Source organism: Neomonachus schauinslandi, chromosome 1, assembly GCF_002201575.2.
Source record: "Neomonachus schauinslandi chromosome 1, ASM220157v2, whole genome shotgun sequence".
Classification (NCBI taxonomy): Eukaryota; Metazoa; Chordata; class Mammalia; order Carnivora; family Phocidae; genus Neomonachus; species Neomonachus schauinslandi.
In genome coordinates this window covers 213,503,822-213,526,879 of record NC_058403.1, presented here as the reverse complement: position 1 = coordinate 213,526,879, position 23,058 = coordinate 213,503,822, and the positions used below count along the sequence as shown (strand labels likewise).

Sequence of the window (23,058 nt, the reverse complement as noted above, 5' to 3'; positions counted from 1 at the left end):
TGGAATTCCCTCGCCTGGGACCAGGTGTGGCCCAGGGCCTGCCCGGCCCTGCCCTCCAGGTGTGCCCTGCTCCTCAGCAACGACAGAGAGAGAGAGACAGAGAGAGAGAGACAGAGAGAGAGAGGGAAGGAGGGAGAAGAGAGAGAGAGAGGAGGGAGGGGTGGGAGGGACAGAGAGAGTGAGAGAGAGAGGGAGAGAGGAAGAGAGAGACAGGGAGAGAGAGAGGGAGAAGTGAAGGAGAGAGAGGGAGAGAGGATACTGAGGTCGATGAGTGCCTTTTTCTGGAACCAAAGATGTGTGTGAAATGTTCTCTTGTCCTTATCGACTCGCTATTCTCCCAGCTTTTTAAGCAACCGATCTGAGTGATGCTTCTAGAACCTTTGGGTGTTGGGGCAGAATCCTAAGAGTTCCTGTTCCCGCTCAGCAACCAACCCCTCCCCACCCCCACACACACGCCCTGCTGTCCTTTCTGGGGTGGTCCTGGGCGCTGGAGTCTGGGTGGCCAGACCCCTTCCTTCCACCTCTCACTGTCACGTGGCCCCATTGGACAGGGTGCCTGCTTGCAGGGGACAGGGCTTCTGGGACACCCCGTGCTGGGTAAGTCACTTGCTCTTCCCAGCATTTAAGGTCCAAGGATCAGAGGCCAGAGGTCTCTGTTCTGTCACCTGATGGATAGTTAGGAATTGGCTTGGGACCGTTCTGGTTGTGGAACTTTCTAGCTATGGTGACCTGCGATCAGATCGGGTCAAGCACGACCAGCCCGGGTCACAGAAGCATCCTTGGATTCCGGGGTCCCTTTCAAACACTCACACACACACACACCAGCTCCAGTCCAGCCCCTCCAGGGGCCCTGACCCCCAGGCCCCCCCAGCGCCCCCCCGGTCCCCCCCACTCCCCCTGACACCCAGCTGGTTGTCACATACCAAAGACCATTCTCCACGCAGGGAATGACACCTCCAGCACAGCGCTCCTTCGAGCCTTTGACAATTTTCTCTGAAATACCTCAAAATATTTAATGTATAGTTTATGTGATAAAAAAAAATCCTTAGCTAGTTTTTGGAATACGTGACTTGAAGCTTTATACCGTTAAATTATAATTTTGCAGACAATGGTATGTCATTTCTTTGAAGAGTTCCGTGGGAGACATATTGAATGTCAGGGCAGTGACACCGGGTGGTCAGAGGCCAAGGGCACGGCAGCGGGGGCGAGAGGTGGGGAGCGCGGGACCGGCGTTTACAGATTTCTTACTCAAACGAGTCCTTTAGGAAAGACAGGAAGAGAGAGAGAGTGTACCTTTCTGTTCTCTGGCGTGTTCTGTTCCTCGTTTTTTGGAGTCATGTCTTATAAGAGTATTTATTATTCTCTGTGTTCTGTGTTCAAATGTAATTTAAGAAAAAAAAGTAAGAAAAATCCAAAAAAAAAAAAAAAGACAATGGAATTTGATTTGATGCATGACTAATGTGCTAGGTGGGGGGGGTGGGGGGGGGGGTGGGACGGGCCGGGTCAGAGCCCCGGGGTTCCGTGTCGCATGGTTGTGTTTCATGCCTGAGTTCCGTCGGTGCTCCTTCTCCCTGCTCTGTGTTCCTTCCCCCGCTTTCTAAGGATCTGTGTCCGGCGGCGGGAGGGGGACGAGGCTTCGGGCTGCCAGGAAGGTGGAGGAGGCCGCAGGGCCTCCGCACCCAGACCCAGACCCAGACTCCGCACCCAGACCCCCCGGTGCCCACACACCACTTGCCTGTGCCAACCGGGTGGGGGATCCTGGGCCTCCTGCTCCTGGTTCTTGGGTGCAAGTGGGTGTCGCTGCCACCTCGGACCCTCCACCCCCACCCAGCTGGTTTCACGCGAGCATGAATTCCCAAGTGTCTTGTTCAGAGGAGAGAGACAATCAGCCAATTCGAGTCTTGTCGCCCAGGGTGGTGGGGGTCAGGGTGTACCCCAACTTCCCGAGATCCCAAGGGCCCTCCTGAGACACCCCCATCCCCAGGCAGGCACTCAGCCAGGCTCCACCCATACCCTCAGCCTCCCTGGCCCTGGGCTGGATATGAGTTACCCTTTGGCCTGGGATGTAGCGCGGGGGGTGCACATCTGTGGAGCCCTCCCTCCCAGCCCATGTCAGGACCCTAGAGAACAGAGAGCTCCCCAAAACTGTCCATGAAAGGGGGCTCTGGGGCAGTATCCCCACCTCTGACTGCACTTCTGCTGAGCTCCCACTAGTGGGAGCTTCCAAGACTGGCCCCAGGAAGGGGGGGTTGGGGTAGTAGAAGGAGCCCCTCACCCTTAAGGAAGGAGGACCCAGACTGGAGGGCGGGTGGGGGGAGGGGAGGGGGGAGGCATGTTCCAGGACCTCCACCCCCATCCAGCCCAGCACTGCCTGGGATTTGGGCCATTCCACTTCTGGAACCAAAGCAGTGTGAGCCGCACCAGCCCCCACAGATCCCTGGGCTCCCTGCTGTGGCCCTGGCATGGCCCCCAAGGGCTGGTCTTTGGGGGGATTCTCTGCAGCCAGGGATGAGGGAGGGCCACGTCGCGGTGTGGCCCTGAGTGTTTAACCAAGACTAAACACTAGGGCTGCTTTCTGGGGAGACACCCCCGCCCAAATGCTAGAGGGCACAGAAGCCCTCGCCTTCCCACCCTCAGGTGACAGGCTTAAAAGTTAAAAAAAAAAAAAAATCGTCATTGTTAACCATTGCTGTGCTGGATTTGTTTTGTTTTTCTCCAATAAATTATTTTCTACTCATTCACCTGGACTTGTGTGCTGGCCGAAGGGGGGCGGGGCAGGGGGGCAGGAATGGGGCGCCGGGAGGCGAGGGGAGTCGCCTGGAGCGGAAGGTGGCTCCTTTGAGGCGAAGCCACCGGGGCAGCGTGGTTGGGGACGAGGCTGCACGGCCCAGGGCTGCACGGCCCAGGGCTGGACCTGACCTCGTGCGGGCTGAAGAAGGGCCGGGGGCTCTTCCTGCAAATCCCCCGCCCGGTCACTAGAGGTCAGTGTGTGGGTTTCTAAAGCGAGGACAGCCCTAGTTTGGGAAAGAAGGAGCCTCGAGGAGCCCGGGCGGAAGGCGGACCCTGGTTTATTCGCCAAAGAAGAGGACCCCGAGCCTCGTCTTCCGGGGGCGGCCCCGTGCGAGCAGGTGCACGGCCCCGGGGCACCGGCAGCCACTACAGGGACCACAGCCTCCTCCCCGGGCGGGAGGGCGCGTCCGCGGAGGACGCTCCCGGGGCGGGGGGTGCGGGCGGCCCCACGGCCGGGAGGGCCTGGCTGCGCAGCGGCGCCGTGCCCTCCCCGGGCGGCTGCTGCAACTTCTGCCGGCCGCAGGGCCGGCTCCTCCAGGAACGGAGCGCGGCCCTCCACGCCGCCCGCTTGTCCTCCGGCGGCGCCGGCTGGCTCTGCCCGGACGGCTGGCCGCAGGGCTGCGCCGCGCTCCCCGAAGGCAGCGGCTCCCGGAGGGACCCGGACGGCCAGTTCTCGGGGGCAGCCGGGCGTTGGACGGAGGAGCACGGCCTGCCCGCCGTGGCCGGCGAGCTCACCGCGCAGACCGGCGACGTCTCCCCCGAGGACGCCTTGCCCTGGTGCTGGTGCCTCTTCTTCCCCAGCAGAGACAGCTTCCTGGAGAACCGGAACGACTCCTGCATGCCCGGGGACAGCTCTTCAGACGGGATTGTTTGGTCAACCAGCATGTCGCTGTTGACCCCCGGCGCCTTCCGCAGAATGGTGCCCTGAGTGATGAGGTCCGCGTAGCCCTCGCGGTGGGAGAAGGCATAGCTGGAGCGCCGGCCGCGCGACCCCCGGTGCACGTAGCGCCCGGGCTCCCCCGTGATCATCTCCTCGCTTGGGGCCTCCTCCTCCTGCTGCAGAGCAGAGGAGAGCCAAGGTCACCAGGCTCCCCCGGCGCCCCGCTGGCTGCTCTCGGCTCACCTGCCCCCAGCGGGCACCACTCAGAGCCCTACTTGGCCACCACCGACTGACCCTTCCCTACCGGAGTTGAGCCAATTAAGAGTCCTCTCTGAGACTGATTTTGGACCAACCCATGAGTCCTTCCCCGGGACCTAACCCCGACCAGCCACCAGGGGCCTTGGGTGCCCTCTGGTGGCAAAGCCTGGCCAGGCGCACCTGGACAGCCATGTGTCCAGCCCGCGGGGCAGAAGGTGGCAGGTTTCTGGCCATGTCTTGGTCCATTATTCCAGTCAATTCTAGGGCCCATCCCAGCTGCAACCCTCCCTTCTAGGTTTGGGTTTTTTTCATTGTAGTAGAATATGCATAACACAAAATGTACCATGTTAATCATCTCTAAGTGCACAGCTCAGCGTCATGAAGCACACTCACATGGCCCTGCGACCACTCCCACCCTCCATCTCCAGAACGTTCCATCTCCCCACATGGAGACTCTGTCCCCGTGAAGCACGGACTCCCCACCCCCTGCCCCAGCCCCGGCTCCCACCCTCTCCTTTCTGTCTGTGTGGACGGGACCCCTCTGGGGACCTCCTGGGAGTGGGGTCCTGCGGGATGTGTCCTTCTGGGTCTGGCTCCTCTCGCTGAGCCCGGTATCCCCAAGGTCCCTCCACGTCGTGGCAGGTGCCGGGGTCCCTTCCTTCCTGAGGCTGGAGCGTGTTCCCGCGTGGGGACGGACCGCACTGTGTTTACCGGGTCATCCTTCAATGGACACTTGGGGTGCTTCCAAGTCCCTTCGCTTCCCTAAACCATTCCCAAGTTGCTCCGTCATCTGGACCCCCAAGCCCCGAACATCTGGGGGTGGATCCTGGGGCCTGTTATTTGGTCCCCCTGAGGGCACTGGGTGTGTGCCGGGGTCTCCATTCCTCCCCCCCCCCCAGCCCTGTGTCTTGGAGTTTCTGCTCCCTGCGCAGGCTCTGGCTGAGGGGGTCCCAGGAGTGTGCGATGGGGACCCCAGCCCCCTCACCTCGGGGCCTGCCTTCTTGAGGGCTTGGCAAATGACACGCAGGGCCAGTGTGGGCAGGGTGTTTAGTGACACATTCAGCAGGACGACCAGCAGGATGGAGGGGTGTGACAGCACGTTACGGTCAGCATCTAGTGACGGGTCAGGGTCACAGCCCGGCCCCAGGTTGGAGCCTCCCCAGAGCCTGCTGGGTGACCCCTCCTCCTGACACCCGACCTCCCACCTCTCCCTCTGCCCCCAGGACACCTTTGTGCAGATGCCCAGAAGGCTCCAACCCCCCTGCGTGGCACCCCTGCACAGCTGAGAACACAGAGGCTCGGAGGGGGCACCGCGGGCACTCGGGCGTGGATACACCCCTCTCCGGGGCCCGCCACCCCGCTCCCTGCTGGGGGCTCACACAGAAATGGGAAGGTCTTGGGTGAGATTTGGAAGAGCCAGAAACTCTGGCTGGCCCAAGTTGCAACCACGTAGAAGCAGAGACTGAGGAAAATGGCCAGCACGGACAGGACCGTCCAGTACCTGATGATGAGTATGACCTGAAGAGGGGAGGGAGGATTAGGCCAGCGTGGTGCCAGGAACCCTGGGGCAGGGCTCCATGGGAGTGGGTGGGGGCTGAGTCCCCAGGGTCCCCGAAGGCCACCTAAGGCCCCGTGGCAGGGACACTGAGCGGGGACACCTCAGTGGCTCGTGTCCAAGGCCCCCCCGGGGTGCGACAGGCTGGCGGCCCTGCCTACCTCCATGGTGATGGACAGCAGGCCTGACATGGCCACGACCACAGCGAAAGACTGATAATCGCTGAAGCTGACAGGCCCGGCCAAGTCGTGGCTGACCCACAGGGTCACGAAGAAGTTGACCAGGGAGGTGACTGTGCCGTGGGCGAGGGCCTGGAGAAAGACCCAGTAGTTAAAGAGCTCGTCCTTCTGGCCTGCGATATACAGCTCGGGCAGCTCCAGGCTCCGCTCGGCACTCACGTCCTGGGGGTGGGGCATGGGGGGCAGTGGCAGGCTCTTGGAACCAGGTGGGGAGTTGGGGACAGCCCCACCCCCGTGCCAGGCCCCCTGGGGGAACTGCAGGGCAGACATGGGAGCATCTCCAGGGAAGGAGGAGACAAGGCCTGGATCTGCTCACCTGCTCAAAGAGACCAATGTAGAGAACGGGGAGTGTGCTGTAGAACAGGTTGAAGAGGGCCAGGAACCAGCCTTCATACAGAGGCTGGTGGGGAGGAGACGGAGGGGGGACACGGTCAGCCTTCAGCCGGCCAGTGGCCAGAGAGAGAAACAAGTCTTTACCCAAGGAGACCCGCCCAAACTAGCTGGACCCCTGGGGAGGCTTCCAGGTGAGCTGGGAGGTCAAGTTATAATGAAGGTTGGTGCTAAACCAGGGTTGGGCTACATGAGGCTTGATGAAGGCTGGAAGATAAAAGGCAGAGAGGAAAAGCGGGGTCCAATTATTGCAAAACTGCACCTCTGAGTCCTTGTTTTAATGGGATGGCTTCGATGTAGAAATATAGGAGGGAAAATGGCTAGAGGATGTGGGGGGTTTGGATCATTTTAGGTTCAGGGGGATCACTATGTGGAAGAGCCCTCATGGACAAGTAGCTCTCCTGATGATGAATCCAATCCAGTTAACAGAACATGAGCATCAGCTCTGAAAACCACCTTATGTGCATTCTGGTATTGAACAAAAAAGTTAAAAATAAGAAATTTTACAAGAATGAAGTTTCTCACTGTTGGAGAAAAGACTCACAAATGAGTACATGGAAAAGGCTAAGCTGAGCCTTGTCCCGTGGGACTGGAATCAGCTGGACTGCTGTGAACTCATAGTTTTTAATATACACAAACATAGAGACGAGGCTGGACAGATACGGATAAGACAGATACAGTGTGTGTCTCTACGGGGTCAATACGTGTACACTTTGCAGCTCTTGTCAACTGAGAGAGGGATCCGCTAGCATCCCAGTCCCTGCGAGCACACCTGGCACTTAGAGCTTGGTGTCTAACTACCAAGAGCCAGGACTCCTTACAGGAATGGCTGATTCCAGAGCTGCAGCAGGGGAAATACAAAACGAGCATGGAGCCTCCTACAGCACCAGAAAGTGGGGGTGTACTCAGAGAAGGGCAGGCACATGTCAAAGGGACAAATCAGGGACAATCTGAGCAACAAAGTATACAGTAAAATAAATACCCATGAGTCTACACTGATAGAAGTAAATACTGAATAAATAAATAGAGGAGAAGCAACAGTTCTTCCAGTTAACAAATGTGGGGGGAAAAAAACAAAACAAAACACCTAAACGCTGTCCTGCGAAGATCCAGAACAAAACAGGAAGCCTGCTTTCAACACTGTTATTCAACATTGCACTGGAAGTCCTAGCCAGAGCAAGTAGGAAAGAAAAAGAAATAAATGCTATTCAAATAGAAAGGGAAGAAGTAAACCTATCTCTATTTGCAGAGGACATAATTCTATATGCAGAAAAATCCCAAAAGGATCCACAAGAAAGCTACTAGAGCCAATAAACAGATTCAGCAAAGTTACAGGGCACAGACCGAAAATCAAAAACTCACTCGTGTTTCTATACACCAGCAAGGAACAATCCCCAAAGCAAATTAAGAAAACAATTCCACTTACAGAAACATCTGAAAAATATCTATAAATAAAAAGTAAGATGAACAAACAATATATATTTATCTAGGGTGCCTCTGTAAAGCTCCCCCTCAAACCCCTGGGTTTCAGTGACAGGGAGCTCACTCCCTCTCACAGCTGGCTATTCGCAGACGATTTCCTTCCGCAGGGAAAAATCAGTGCCTGGGACCCTTCTAAAGCTCAAGAGAGCACCTCTCATCTTCGCCATGATACTGCCTAGAGTCCCTGAGTCAGGGACCCAGCCCCCACACTCTTCCCTTCTCTGGGCTCCTAGCTCTCCCCTCTTGCCCCCTGGAAGGATGGACATCGGAGCATCTGTCCTGCCCTCACTCCAGAGCTCCAGTTTGCCAAATATCCCTGAGAAGGGAGTGGCCGCCCCGCCGCGGAGGTTATGGAAAGCACACCTGGGCGGTGAAGCCGCTGTACATGGCGAACCAGATCTGGACCATCATGCAGGCCACCGTCTTGTAGATGAAGTACCGCAGGAACTTGCAGACCCGCATGTAGGCCCAGCGCCCGTGCACCAGTAGCAGCCGCTTCAGGAAGCAGAACTGGGCCAGCACGTAGTCACTGTTCTGCACCGCCTGCGTGCCCTCCTGACCCGCCAGCCCCACGCCGATGTCCGCAGCTGCGGGGGACGCGCAGCCTGTCAGCCCGGGGCCGCCCGCAGCCAGCTGCCCCGCCCCTCGCCTGCTGCCTACACCCACTCTTGATCATGTTGATGTCGTTGGCGCCGTCCCCGATGGCCAGGGTCACCACGCGCTGGTATTTCTTGACCAGCGCCACGATCAAGGCCTTCTGCTTGGGCGTCACCCGGCAGCAGATGACCGCTTGGCACTGAGAGGCCAGCTCCACGAAGGCCCGCTCCCGCCGCACGTCGGGGCTCTCGCTGGTGTTGGAGTCGGTGACCTGCGGCGCCAAGCCCGTGCTCCTCAGCTGGATGCCGAGGGTCCGCCACAGCAGGGATATGCGCCGCGCCCGCAGGAAGTCCGTCCTCTGCTCGTCGGGCTCCTGCCAGGACTCGTCCGCGTCCCTGTTCACCTTGTGGACCAGCGCTCGGGGCTCCTTGCGCAGGGACAGCAGCAGCTGGTCCTGGCCACCGGGGGCAGGGGGCGCATCACTCTGTGTGCACGCCTCCGCTCCGGGAGCGCCCCAGCCGGCCCCTCCTCCCGGGCCTCGCGTCCCAGCGCCAGGCTGGACTTGACCGCGACCCTCCCTTGCTCTGGCCCCTCCGAGAACCATCTCTCTGCTGCTCTTCCCAGCCCCCTCCCCAGTACCAGGGGCTCTGCCGGCGGCCCTGAGCGGACACTGACCAGGAACTCCCCGCTAATGACCATGGCCATCTTGACCTGTGGCAGGAACCGCTTCTTCCGACGGCCCTTGCCACCGCGCACGTTGTTGTTGGTCTCCCAGTAGGCTTCCAGGATGCGACTGTGGGGGCCCAGCGGGGGCTCAGCTGCGCCGGCGGGCACAGGCTTCCCTCCACCCCCTTCCCGGCTGGACCTGCCCCCCCCCCCCCCCCCCCCGTCCCCCCCCCCCCGTCCCGCCCCTCCCCCCCTTACACTATCTCCTTCTCCTCCAGAATGAGCATGCTCTCCGAGAGCAGGTGGCACGCAAAACCGATGTTCACCGCTGTCTCTGCAAACCAGCCCGGTTTAACACAGCGGCAGCCCCGCCCCCCCGCGGGGGCCACACCCACCCTGCGGGGTAGACCCAGGCCCCCACAATCACATCAGCATGCCCCGCCCCCTGGCCATGAGGATTGGGTCAGAATAAGGCACGTGACTCGGGCCAGCCAATGACAGCCAGCCCTGATTTTTTGGCGGCAGCTCTGAGCAAAAGGGCCCCCACTTTGGTCCTCTGGCCAGCGAGGCTCTTGGAGGAAGGGCGTCTGGTGGCCACGGCCAAGGGGTCATTGGACATGGCATGCCTAGGCCCCATGGGCACTTCTGAGAACCCACAAAAATGACTTAATTTCTTTTAGAATCAGAAGAAAAAAAAGAAAAAAGATAATCCAGCTTGGATATTTGTCAGCTGCAAATGTCATTTTAAGTATTTTGTGTGTATATGCCTGGTGCGCACGTAAGTCCTAACGCAGCCCTGCTGGCACACACGGCCAGGGGGCCCCAAAGAACCCGCAGGGGAAAGGAGGAGCTTCGGGGCTCGCAGGACCCAAGTCCCTGCGCAACCTCCAGCATGCGCCCCAGAGTTCTCGGAGCCCTGCTTGGCCCATCTATCACACAGGCGTAACAAGGGCCAAACGCTCAGGAAGTGCTCAGCACAGTGCCAACCCACCCCAAGGAGGTGTCGGGGGGCGGGGAGACCCCAGCATTTTGAATGGTTCCCATTTCTCCCCTCCCGGGACAAGGTGGAGGGCAATGCCGAGCCCGGGCACGTGGGACAGGCTGTCGGCGGCGCAACAGGCAGGTGAGGAGCTCTCTCCCACCCATCCCCCTTCTCTCTGCGCTGGGCGCGGCCGCCCTGAGACCCACCTTGCTTATCCCCTGTGAGTACCCACACTTTGATACTCCCCTGCTTGAGACACTTGATCGTGTCGCAGACGCCATCCTGGAGTCTGTCCTCAATGGCCGTGACTCCCAGCAGCTGGGGGGTGGGGTGCAGGGGGCAGGAGGCAGACTGAGTGGGGACTCGGCTCCCTGGCAGGGGGGGTGCCGGGGCCCCGGCCCTCCAGGCTCTGCACACCTGGAGGCCCTGCTCCATCTCCTCGTACACCTGGTGCAGGGCGTGGGCCCGGTTCTGCAGCAGGATGCCGGCCTCCTGGTGACGCTGACACCACTCCTGATACACATCCTCGTCCACCTCCTTGTAGGCCAGGCACAGGGTCCGCAGGGTCTGCTCAGCAAAGGACTGGCGGCAAGGGGCCGGGTGGGTGGGCCCTGGCACCACCCTGTCACCAAACACCCTGCCTCCGTGACACTCCTCCAGCCCTTCTCCCTGCTTGGGTCCCCCAAACCTTGACCCCCGACCACCGCCTAGCCGACCCCCCCCCCGCCCATGCTCGGCTCTGTCTGGCCTCCACACCTCTGCCCCTGCCCTTCCTCCTGCCAGGAACACCTCCCTTCGCTTCGCATGGCAACTTCTAGCTGTTCCAAAGACCCTCCCTTCCCCAGTCAGGGCCCCTGCAGCCCCGGACCCTCCCTCTGGTCCCTCGACTTAGGAATGTCTGGACCCCACACTCTGCCTCACTTCTCAAGGGGCCTCTTGGGGGTGGGGCGGGAACAGGAAGGATCATGTGGGACTCCGTCTCCAGGCCCCCCAGGAGAACACCCGCTCACCTCTGGGACACCCCCAAGGAAGGTACTCCTCATGGCTCCTTACTTTCTGCCTACCCACCCCCCACCCTGCCCCAGGTTTTCTGCCCCAGTGGGCAGCCCCAGGTCTCGCTTTTGTTCTTGACTGGAGGTGGGTCTGAAAGGCCGGGCTTGGGCACAACAGTGGTTCCTTGCACATCCGAAGAACCAGACAGGCCTTCGCTGCTCTTGTGCCTCAGTTTACCTATTTGTTCTACAAGGCAGTTGAGCCAAGCCATCTTGCTGAGCTCCTGGGCTCCGTGTCACTATTCTGTATTCTGAGCATTTCCCCAGCTCAGAGTCAGAGATCAGAGGCCGGCCCCCCAACTCCCTCCTCCAGCAGAGTTCCACACCACCCCCCACTCCCAGCAGAGCAGGGCACTGTGGGAAGCTCCAAGTGGAGGGACGCAGGACTTTCTTTCCATAAACACCCCCATTGGCCCCTGGGCTAGGTGATGCTGGAGACCTAGCAAAGCCCTTAGGAAGCCCTATAGGGTCAGGGCTGGGCCAGAGAGAGGACGCCGGACATGACATGACAGCCCTATGTTATGGCTGGGGCAGGAAAATCTCCTTGGAGGTGATCTTGCATCTGAGGCTTGAGGACTAGAAGATCCTGAGTGACAGAGTGGAGGAAGGCATTCCAAGCAGAGGGGTTATATGTGCAAAGGTCTTGAGGCATCATCTGAGCATGGGGCAAATTGCAAGCCAGAAATTGGGGTCCGGGGAAATCCCCTGGGGGCAAGGAGATACCAGGCTAGAGAGACCAGTAGGAGACAGACAGATAGAGCCTCAACAGCTGGGTGGAGGAGTTTGGGCGTCACCCATGGAGCAAAAGACTTGAGGCAAGGAGGGCTGAGCATGTCTTAAAACCCAGGCCTGGCTAGGAGAAGGAGGGCAGTGTTCAGGGCCAAAGTCCAACCACAGGGTGTCCTTGTGTGACTTAGAAAAAGATGTCCCCTCTGGACAGATACAGCTTAGAGTTCAGCTCCTTCCCAGCCGTGTGTGTTGGTGTGTGTGTGCGCGCACGTGCGCAGACACGGGGGGTTGTGCAGTGCACAACCTGGACAACTGTACATGGCCAGCCTTGGTGCGTGCCCTTTCTCTGCACACTCTCCTCCTCTTCCCCCTCTCCCTGTCCCTGTGCCCTCACCTCCTGCCCCCTGCCCCCCACAGCCTCTCCTCCCACAAGGACTCACAGCCAAGGCCTCCTCTGTGGTCCACTCTTTCATGCCTTTCTTGCGCAAGCGTTCAAAGATGACCACGTCAGCGCCCTTGGTGTAGAGGTAGATGGAGCCCTCGGGGTTGCGGACTGCAGGGGGAGAGGCCTGGCTGCCCACATGCTCTACCCTGCCGGCCCACCACACTCTCCCCTGCACGGGCACTTACCCAGCACTGACATGCGCTTGCGTATGCTGTTGAAGTCCATCATGGCCAAGACCTGGTACACCCGTTCCTCCCCCAGCTCCATCACCGTGATGCTGTCCTGTGTGCGCGCCAGGAACACGTAGCCGAAATTCCGGGCCGCCGTGACCAGTGCCTCCTCATCGGGGGATGCAGCCTGGTACACCAGCTGGTCTGGTCAGAGAGGGAACCACGGGGTGGGAGGGCGCCTTCCCTGGAGCTTGCCCACCATCAGGACCCGCCACTCATCTATGGCGGGTCCCATGTCCGTCTCCAGAGCACGGGGGAAGAAATGGACCCAGTAGACAGTCAGCAGACGTTTACGGGACGGTGGTCTCCTGGGCTGGTATGACCTCTCAGCCCCGTAAAAGAAGGGGGGTGCTTGGGCCCCGGTCTGAAGGGCCTCTCCCTCCCAGCAAGAACAGATCTCGAGTCACAGGCCTGGACACCCCGAGATCCAGAAGAGGCAGGGCTTGGGACAGTGAGAGGAGCCCTGGTGATGGGGTTGGGCAATCTCTAAGGCCAGGGGAGCATGTCAGGGGCCCCGGGGCCTGAGCACCCTCCCAGGCAGGGAGAGGGTGGCCGCACTCACTGTCCTTCTCCTGCACCATCACGGTGTGGCAGATGGCCAGCAGGCGCCAAAACTCCCGCACCATCTTGTCCTCATTGTCCTGAACAGCGCACATGAGCTTCGCGTTTCGGTAAAGAAACTTCCCATCGGCAAATTTGTTCCAGAGGTAGGGGTTCTCCTGTGTGGCGGGGTGAGGGGCAGGTGGGTTGTGGGCGCGTCCCTGATCGCCCCTGCCCCCCACCGTCCAGCACTGCAGGGTGCCAAGGGCTCACCTTACGTGGGATCTCCTCCTCTTCATCCGGGCCTGGGGAAAGACCCCCCCCCCATCAGGCCTCAGCTCTCCTGGACCCACGGGGATCCCACAGCCCCCGATCCCCACTGTCAGGCTTCCTGGGGCCACTGGATACAGCGGACAAGCTGGGCCTGGGGCTCTGGACCCGACACCCCAAGCAACCAAGGACCCCCCGCCTCAGCTCTGCCTTCCGCAAAGGAGGCCAAGAGGCAGCCACAGCTCCTGGGGGTCCCAGGGACAGCCAAGGGCAGAACGCAGCCTCACGGAGCGTGCACTGTGTTTGATCTCTTCAAGGTTATCTTCTTACAACTTGGACTTCGCTGCCTACTTTGGAAAAATTGGTGGTTCCACATAAAAACCTGGGTCCTCAGCCCTTCTAGAAGACCCGGCTGGGGGTAGATGCTGTTCGCCACAGACCCCGCTGCTCCCTATCGCCCCTCGGGCCCTGGCTGAGGGTGGGGTGGAGTTTCCAGGAGGGCATGGGCCCGTTCCTGTCTCCCCCGTACCACCCGGGCGGGCCCTCTTTCACCTCCTGGTCTCCACGTGCCCTAGTTTATGACAAGGACGGATGAGGCCCCGCCCACCACTGTTTGTGTGGTCTCTGAGCTGACAGTGGCTTTCCGGTTTCCAAACGACGGGGAGGAAACCGAGAAAGACTTCTCTCGTGACACCTGGAAATGCTGGTGAGTGTCCACGCGGAAGGTTTGTTTGTGAAAACCCAAAGAAGGGTCCTGTCCCGCCGTGGGGCAGGTGTGAGGACAGCGGACACCCGCGTCCGTAGCTGCCCGCCCGAGGCCGCCGGCATGCTCCGCCGGCCCGGAGGCAGGGCAGACTCCTGGGTGCTGCAGGGGGCAGGGGACCCACCGTAGATGACACCCCCGATGCAGCATTTCTTGAAGGTCATGACGTTCTGGGTGAGGGTGCCGGTCTTGTCTGAGAAGATGTACTCCACCTGGCCCAGCTGGTCGTTGAGGCTAGTGCTGCGTGCCTTGGCGGGCTCGTCCCGCGGCACAGAGTACATGTGCACATCCCAGTTGATGAACATGCTGTTCCCCAGGTAGATGAATTCGACCCTGCAACGCACGCCGGTCACGCCCGATCCCCCCACTCTGACAGAAGGGCTGGGGTGGGGCGGCCTGACTCACATGATGAACATGGCCATGGGCACCATGACGCTCAGCAGGATGAGGAAGCCCCAGAAGATGAGGAAGGTCTCGGTGGCCACGCTGTGCAGGTCCTTGGAGGGCACGTAGTGGTGCTTGGCCTTGAACTCCTTCACCTTGAACCAGAAGCCGAAGCTCAGTGCCAGGGAGATCAGCACCAAGGACACGAAGATCTGCGGGGGGGGAGGGTGGCGGTGGAGCAGGCGCAGGTAGGGAGCCCCGGGCGGCACACGGACACCCTGGGGACCTACCAGCAGGGCCGTGAGGATGGCCCCCTCCCCAGCCAGCCCTGTCCACGGGCCCAGCAGAGGGGGCTGGGGGCCAGGGGGGCCTGCAGGCGGCTCTCATCAGGCCTTGTGGCTGCTATTAAATTATTATTACGATAACTTCAAAGGAGATAAAGTTAATTAAGCCAAAAGTTAAGGACCATTAACTGTCAGTGGAAGGGAGGCGAGCATTTCATTGCCTCCTGCACGTCTGGAGAACATCCAGATCAACATTTACTTCCTAAGGACATTCCTACTTGACTGTTACCTCACAGGAAGACTCTGGCCCACAGGCCTGTCCTGGGATCAGGCTGCGCAGCCCGCACAGCGGGGGCGTCCCCTCCCCCCCCGCCCCCTCCCCGGGCGCCCAGGGCAGGGGCCCCTCACCAGCATCACCAGCCTGTTCATCAGATGGTCTATCTTGGTTCTCTTCAGATGGATCTTGCCGCAGTTCTTCATGATCTTGGTGTCGAAACCTGCAGGGTTTGCGTCCACTCACCCCTGAGCCCGTCCATCTGCTCGCCCCCCCTTCCCCTCCAGCCGCCCCCACGTCCGTCCACCTACATCCAGCACCCTGCACACGACACTCCCTTCTCCAGCCACAATGAGGGTGCTTGCTGGCTCCACCGGTCCTGGCCGGGGACCTCCTGCCCGTGACTGCCGAGCCCCCACCGCCCCCCGCACACCCCAGTGGCCGTACCAGCATAGATGACCATCCCGTAGCAGGTGTCCGTGTTCCGGACCCTGCAGCCGCGCAGAAGCACGTTGCCGCTGTCCAGGGGGTGCTTCCTGCCGCCCCACTCCAAGCACCCCACAAAGTGGTGCATCCGGCTGTTGGGCTCCTCGCACACCACCTTGCCTGTGGGCCAGGGGGCGGTCAGGGAGCCACCCAAGCAGGGGGCCACCGTCACGGGGCCTGCACCGGCCCACACTCGCCCCACTGGCCTCACGGCTCCTCAGACAAGCCCTCCCCGTGGAGCCCCCTGCTCATGGGTATGACCCCGGCACGTCACTGGGCCTGGTGTCACTGATGTCTGTGAGCTCCGTGGGAGAAGGCGCCAGCCTCGTCTCAGTCACACTGAGGCCCCAGAGCCCAGCCCCGCCCCTGGCATACAGTAGGTGCTCAGGAAACCTTTGAGGAGGGGAAGAAGGAAAGGACACCTACATCCAGCACCCTGCCACCACAGGGGACAAATGCAGGGCACTCTTCTGCCACCACCGCACAGTGAGTGGGTATCTCCAGCCCCACTTCTGTTTGAGAAACTACACTCGGGGTCACAGGCTGGCCCGGGGCAGGGTCAAAATGACAATGAGGTGTGGGCTGGGGCCCTGGGAGGGAGCAAGCCGGGGGGCCACAGGCCTGCTCCAGCGCCGAGAGCCTGGGTTTGTCCTCAATGTAGAAATGGCAGGCCTGGCGGGGGGGCAGGGGAGCCAAGGGGCAAGCCCGCTCCTCCCGTCACCTCTCCAACCCAGGCTCCTCCTCTGAAAGATGGGCCACGCCTTGCAGGAGCCCTGCCTGGGGCAGCTGGGGCAGGTGGGGGCCTCGAGGGAGGTGTCCGGACTGGTGCAGCCACCCTCCACACAAGCCAGCCTTTTCCCTGGATATCGTGACAGACAGGCAACCAGCACAGGACACAGATTCTGCTCCAGGACCCATTGGAGTGATGTGCCTTTGCAACAAGCCAGGAAAAAAATCAAGCATCCCCTGGCTGGGGCACGACGAACACCAACTGTGTCCACAGCTACGGAATGTCTTGCTTTCCAGGCAGAAAATAAGAAACGTCAAGGACTCCCTGTCCCGTGGGCTTTGCCACCGCACGTAGGTCGTGAGCCCACGTCCACAGACTGCCTTTTCGATTAAACAGCCAAACGTGTTTGGCTTTCAGCGGCCATGCGTTGCAAGTAAGACGTAATGCCCGATAAAATGCTGCCCTTTGTACTGTTGACAACAGGGAACGCCCCAGCGCCTACGTTGTTTGAGAGGACGAGAAACAGGCCCGGAGCAAGCCCACCTCTTAAAGGCCGTCCTGGCCCCCAACACCCCCTAGACACCCCATAACCGTCCCCCAAGCCCAGCAAGGTGGGGAAATTTTGCACCCACTGCACAGAGGGGCAGATGGAGGCCCAGGAGGGGCAAACGGGTCTGCTGCCTCTCACCTTGGAAGGAAGCCATGTTCCTTATATTGGTCAGCTCGAGGTGGGTGACCAGCGGGGCCTGCCTGAACTTCAGGTTGGTCTCCCTGGTGATGAGATGGGGAGCTAAGCACCTACTGTGTACCAGCTGCCAACCAGGAGGCTGAGGCCCAGAGGGCAGGGCCTTGCCTCACTTCCCACGCACGCGGAGCACAGCGGGGCCTCCAGGAACGTCGGCGTGAAGGGGGGTCCCTTGCTCGGGGCTAATCTTACTGGCCCTGCCGGCTTGCAGGCGCCCCACGAGTGTTCATGGGGCGAATGACCAGAATGTCCAAGTGGGCTCGCTGTGCCAACTCTCCGGCCCTTGGGGAAGGTCTTGCACCCAGAGCCCCAAACCCCTAGTGATGAGCCCCTGCTCACCCATCAATGTCTGCGGTCTCCACGTAGCACAGACTGCTGGGCTCCGTGCTGGCCAGCAAGAGCAGGTCGGCCTGGGGTGAGGAGGGGGTCACGAGGAAACAGCATTGTCAGGGGGCAAGAGGCAACGGAGCAGGAAGCCGCCCTCCCCCTGGAGCCCACCCACTCACCGGGACGATGTTGTCTCTGTGCAGACACACCAGGTCTCCCACACGCAGGTTCGCCCATTTCTTCCACAGGAAGCTGCGGTGGTGGGGGCGGTGGCGGGTGTGAGAGGGGGCCCCTCCACGCCCAGCCTTGGCCACCCCCAGCTCAAAGAGCAGGGCTTCCCACCGGCAGCTGCCCGCCCCCAGTCCTGCCAGAGGGCCGGCCTTCACTGACCCCCCACTACCTGGTCCCTTCCAGGCCCTCCCCCCCCCCCCCTTTAGACCCTCAGCCTCTGCCCCCACCCCAGGGCCCATCCCAGGCTTGAGAGACAGTAGCCACTTAGGAAGGGCAGGCCGGGTCCCATGGGACTCAACCAGGTACTGCTCCCTGTCGCACCCCCCTCCCCCGCCACCGCCCTCTGGGTCACGGGCCTCACCTCTTCCCCACCAGGATCTGGCACGGCCTGTTGTTGACGATCCTGTCACTTCTGTGTCGCCCCTGGGCTGACAGTGGGGGGGGCGGGTCAGAGGGGCAGCCCCACCCCCAGCCAGGCCCCCAGGCCCCCCAGGTAAGGGCCCAGGTGCAGAGCAAGCCGACCACACGGGCGTCTGTCCAGAGCGCGCGGCGTCAGCAGCAGGAGGCAGATTCTGCTTCCACCCGTGTGAGTGCCCTCCCCCCACACCCGCCCCCGCGCCACACACCCCCAACCACACTTACGATGTCATCCACCAGGTCTCGGGTGGCCCGGATGATGAGGAGGCCCATGAGCGGGGCAAAGAGACTGAACCAGGGCAGCGTGGAGATCTCGGGGAAACCCTGACGTGGCGGGTGGGTCATGCCAGTCCGTCCCCCAGGCACCACCCTGACCGCCTCCCCCTGCCCTCCCACCAAGCACCCCCAGCCTTCCAACCTGGCTTCCTGGGTCCACCTGCTGACCACCTCAGCCCAGGGCCAAACCTCAGGACTGGTCCTTCTCCAGAACTTCTCCCCAGCACACTCCTCCTCCCCTCCATGCCCAGCTCCCATGTCACCTCCTCCAGGAAGCCCTCTCAGCCCAAGCTGTTCCCTCCTCGGGGCCTTCACGCTCACTGTTCCCCTCCCAGTAACCCTGCTCCTCCCCATCAGCTCCTCCAGTGGCCCATAGACCAGCCTGGGTGGGGAGTCCCTGTCCCCATCACTGGTGCCCACCACGTGGTGTGATGTCACCCCACCAGTCCCCAAGCCACCTGAAAACAGGTGTCAAGGTCACTGCCAGGTCCCCGATGCCTAGCATAGGACCCACACGCAGTAGGTGCTCAAAAGTTTTTATTGGATCTTTACTCAGAACAGAATGAGATGCTGGGTGAGGGTCAGGGTGCTCTGGAAACTGCCGCTGAGAGAGGGAGGTGCCCATGCCCAGACCACCCAGGCAGTGGGAAGTGGCCCGGCAGGTTCTGAGAACATGCTCTTGACCCCTGCTTCCTCCTTGCCCTCTGGGGTCAGCTCCTTGGACCTGAACGAGCTGTGCATGCACCTTCATCATTCAACATACATTGAGCACCCCTCTGTGCCAGGCCCCGCCCTGGGCAGCAGGGCCCCAGTGATGAGTGTGGGAGCCAGACATTGACCCACTAAGCACCCAGACAAGAGCACAGTTAAACTGCCCTGGGTCTACAGAACCCTGGGGCAAGGGATGTCAGGGAGGGCCCCTGGAGAAGGCAACGTGAGCGGGGGGCTGACCCCTGGGGCTGCCCCCACCCTGCCACACCTGGAGAATGATGATAAAAAGGAAGTAGAGGTTGGAGATGCGGCAGAACTGCTCACACAGGTTCAAGGGCAAGAAGGAGAAGACGTTGTACTTGGCAGTGTAGATGACATTGCTCTGGAATGAAAGCCGGCACAGCATTGCAGCCCAGGCGAGGGGCCCCCCCCACCTACCCTGCCTGCCTTCTGGCTGCCACCAGCATTGGCTGAACACCTGCTGAATGCAAGGTCTTGAGCCCGAGTTCACTGAGTGCCTGCTGAATGCCAAGCCTTAAGCTGGCATTTCTGAGCCCCACTGGGTGCGAAGAGCCACGGCCCCCGTATTCCCTAGAGTGAGACACATGCAAGGGGTTTGGGGTAGAGCCCCATGGACGTACTGCACTTTCAAGGGTTCTTAGGAACTCGTCACAGTGCGAGGCTCCAGCCCTCAGGGTTAACGTGGGGGTGCGGGGTGCTGTGGGGGAGGCCGGCGCCGTGAGACCGGGGCTGCCCACCTTATACTTCTGCCTCTGCCAGCACAGGAAGCTCTTCTTCTTGAACTGGCTGTTGTGGGCCCTGCTGTTGGCTTTTACCTCCCAGGTGAATGCTGAAGCCAGAGTGAGCAGGGCATCGTGCAGGGCCGCGGACAAACACAGGCTAACGACACCCCAGCGGAGGGCTAATGGGCCCCCAGGGGACCCAGCACTGGGGACACTCAGTGGGCAGGGTGGGGACACTCAGCGCATGGCCAGGGAGCCGGTAAACAAACGGGATGGCCCCTGCAGCCCCGCCTCCCCCCCGAGCCCCCAGGAAGCTTGCCAGGAGCCAGAGGGAATCCGAGCAGTGGGCCCTGACCTGGGCCAATCCCTAGGCTGGGCCACCCTGGGCCACCACCTAGGCTACAAGAACAGGCTCTGGGAGACCCATTTACACCCATTCAGTCTACAGAGGAGGTAAACTGAGGCCCAGTGATGGGCTCCAAGGTGATAGGCTGCAGGCCCTGAATCCCAATCTGGCATCAGTCATCAGGTTTGGGACTATTTATAACCCAACAAGAGCCCTACACTGGGCCTCTGTGTGGGTTTGGGGGAGCCTCCTCAGTCCCCCCACTACACTTTGTGATGCCCCTTCGCCCCCTCGCCCAGACTCAGGACACACACCTGTGTTCTTCTCCCCCTCGAGGTCCTCTCGGTAGGAGAGACTGCCCATGCTGGTGGGGCTGTGGGGAGAGGGCCCAAAGTCACACCAGGGGCCCAACCCTTGCTGGACCATCGTCCCATTCTCTGCGCTCCTGGGGACTCACGGTCTGAGAGTGGGCCCTCTAAACTGTCACCTCCCACGACCACCAGCCACTGGCTGTGTCCTTCTCCGGGTGTCCTCAGGCCCAGTGGGGCCCAGGCTGACCCCCAAACCTACAACAGCCTCACATCCCGCAGCCCCCAAGCCAGCAACCTGCCTCGTCTTCCCGCATTAGAGCTCAACCCCTAGGAGGAAGGGTTCCCTCTCTGGCCACTGCTCCCCACCCCATCACCTCTCTCGGCATGCCCACACCCACCCCTTCCCTGGTCGTCCTGCGCCCCCTCCTGCCCCAATCCCCGGAACCACACACATGCTCAGCCCACTTAGGTGCTCCATCAGTGTTTGTTGACTGACTAAGTGGGGCCCCACGGTTATATGTTAGATCTGGAAGGGTGTATACGAGGGTCAAGCTATTCAGAGAGGTCTGAGCGTGGTCTTGGGGCAGCTGACCGCGATGGGGAAGATGGGGGCAGACACCGCGCCTTCTACAAGCCTGGAACGCTCCCACCATCCAGCTCATGCTTGACTGTTGCCCTCCCATGCCCGGAACTTGAGTCTAACCAGGGGACCCTCAGCAGCTCCCCATGTGGACCCTCCACCCCCCCAAGCACGCAGCAGCTCCCCACCTCCCCGAGCCCCTGACCGGCTGTTTCTTCCACCGCGAGTAGCTTTGCCCAAAGCCTGGCCAGTGCCTCCTCACCCTTCTGGTTTCAGCTCATACTTCTCAGACCGTCCACACTCGTTCAGGTGCCTCCTCTGGGCTCCCCCTCTACCTGGAGCGTCCCCCATCCCAGGTCTGATCCCCCCTCTCTCCTCTGCTTCTCTCCCTGTCGGGGCTGCCTGCTGAAGTCAAACTTTCAGGGCTGGCCTCTGAGTCAACAGCGTCCCCAGGCCCCGAGGGGGAGCACCTGGCTCAGAGCTGGTTCCGTTGCTCCCGGGAGCCCGAGCTGGGCCAGTGCCCATTCACCAAATGAGGAAAAGTGAGGCCCGGGGTGAGCGAGGCTTAGCCAAGCGGGACCCAGAGGCCGGGGAGACCCAGCGGGGGGCGGATGGGGCCGGAGGGCAGAATCCACTCCAAGTTCGTGTGGGGGCAGAAGACGCCCCCTCCCCCAGTGCTGGCTCCCCCTGCCTTCCCACGTCCAGCTCATCAGAAGCCTCGAGCATCCGGCAGCGGCGGTGGCCAGACGCCGGAGCCCCCCTGGACGGGAGACCTGGGTCCACAAGACCCCGGGCGCTGCGGCTCCCCCACTGGACTCCGCCCCGCGCGAACCTCCAGCGACGCCCGCCGCGGCCGCCGCGACCTCACACCCTCAGGCTGGGCGGAGTCCAGAGAGGGTGCGCGGGCGCCCGGGGACACACAGCAGCGGGAGCGCCGCCGCTCACCTGCGCGGGCCGGGCCGGGCGGTCCGCGGGTGGCCGGGGCGGCGGACGTGGCGCAGCTGTTAGCCCGGTGCCAACCGGCCTGAAACGGGCGGCACGGGCGCGGCGCGGGAGGGGGCGGGCCCTTCTAAAACTGGGCGGGGCCCGGGCCGCCCTGGGGGCGGGGCCTTCTACAGCTGGGCGGGCCCGAGGGGCCGGAGGCAGCCCTGGGGGCGGGTTATGTAAATGATGGTACCGGAGGGGGCGGGGCGGCTTTGTAAGCCTGGCCGGGGCGGGGGCCGCCTGGGGACGGAGTTCTGCAAATGGGCGGGCCCCGAGGGGCGGGCGAGGCGGGGCGGAGCCTTACGGAGAGGGCCAGGTAGGGGGCTCCGGGCAGAGGTGGAGCCTGGGGCGGTCTCTGCAGTGGTGCCAGCCAGAGGAGGGGCGGGCCCAGATCCAGGGTTGGGGCTTTGCAAGGAGTTGAGGGGTGTCAAGGTAGGGGTAGGCTGGGGAGGGTCAGTGGGCGGGGCCTTGCACAGCAGGCCCAGAGTACTAATGGGCCTGTAATTTAGGAGCAGGGTCTCGGTAGGGTGGATTGGACCTGGCCATGGTTGGACGGGGGGGCCAGAGTGGGGCTAGGAACACAGGAAAGCCGCACAGGCGATCACAGGTCTCAGCTGTGTGCCTGGGTTGTCCCTCACTCATCCTGTACCTGTTGAATGAGCACCTTCCTGCAGGTGTAGTTTTGGGCCAGGGCGTTAGAGGAAGAAGCCCACGAGGTTCTGGCCTGGTGTGTGCTCACCCAGCGGGCGGCCAGGGCTCCAGGGGCCTTCCTGAAGGTGACAGGCGTGGGAGACAGCCATAAGGCAGGGTCATCGCCAGGCCCCAGAGGTGGGCAACTTGAGCCAGGGCAGGAGGGGCTGCTGACTCTAGGGCCTCCCTAAGTGGGGTTCAAGGGAAGGGGCAAACTCGGGAGGGCAGAAGAGATGATTGAGCGCCGTCTTTCCTATTTTCACTTTTAGAAACCGTCTGAAGTGTGGAAATTAGGAAGGTAGTTGGTACTTTCCCGCCTTTTCTGCACTTTCCCACCCTCACCACCCTTCCCTCCTAGTCCTGGGATCCCTCCCCCTGGCACATTCCTGATCCAACAGACCTGGGACCTGCACCTGATTCCATGCCCCAGCCTCCCGTCTCTGCCTGGGGCCTGGAGCCCTTCATAGCAACACCTGTGAGCAAATGTTGGGTGAATGAATGAGTGAGTGATGGTGTGGTGAGGACAGCACAGAGGATGTGACCTCCACCATCAGGGCGGCAACCCCCCTACTCCTTGTTCCTTGGAAGCCTGGTCTGCACACCCTCCTTGGCCTGGGGACGGGAGAGCAGGTAAACCTCCCATTTATTCATTCACTCAACAAACACCCAGC

At 61.4% G+C, this 23,058-nt stretch overlaps 1 protein-coding gene across 1 annotated transcript; it reads right to left on the bottom strand.

Annotated features, from left to right (window-relative positions):
* Window positions 1-3,156: 3,156 nt before the first annotated feature.
* Window positions 3,157-21,070, bottom strand: ATP8B3 (ATPase phospholipid transporting 8B3). Its single transcript, XM_021705533.1, is given in 28 exon segments — window positions 3,157-3,846; window positions 4,914-5,041; window positions 5,308-5,446; window positions 5,645-5,884; window positions 6,039-6,122; window positions 7,958-8,181; window positions 8,261-8,645; window positions 8,867-8,984; window positions 9,116-9,191; window positions 10,046-10,157; window positions 10,287-10,421; window positions 12,061-12,173; window positions 12,251-12,474; window positions 12,854-13,014; window positions 13,109-13,140; window positions 13,993-14,201; window positions 14,274-14,464; window positions 14,945-15,033; window positions 15,258-15,416; window positions 16,715-16,797; window positions 17,111-17,181; window positions 17,278-17,350; window positions 17,691-17,752; window positions 17,972-18,070; window positions 19,002-19,115; window positions 19,492-19,583; window positions 20,137-20,195; window positions 20,976-21,070. Coding segments are annotated over 28 exon segments (4,251 nt in total). The 5' UTR covers window positions 21,065-21,070.
* Between the last annotated feature and the right edge of the window lie 1,988 nt (window positions 21,071-23,058).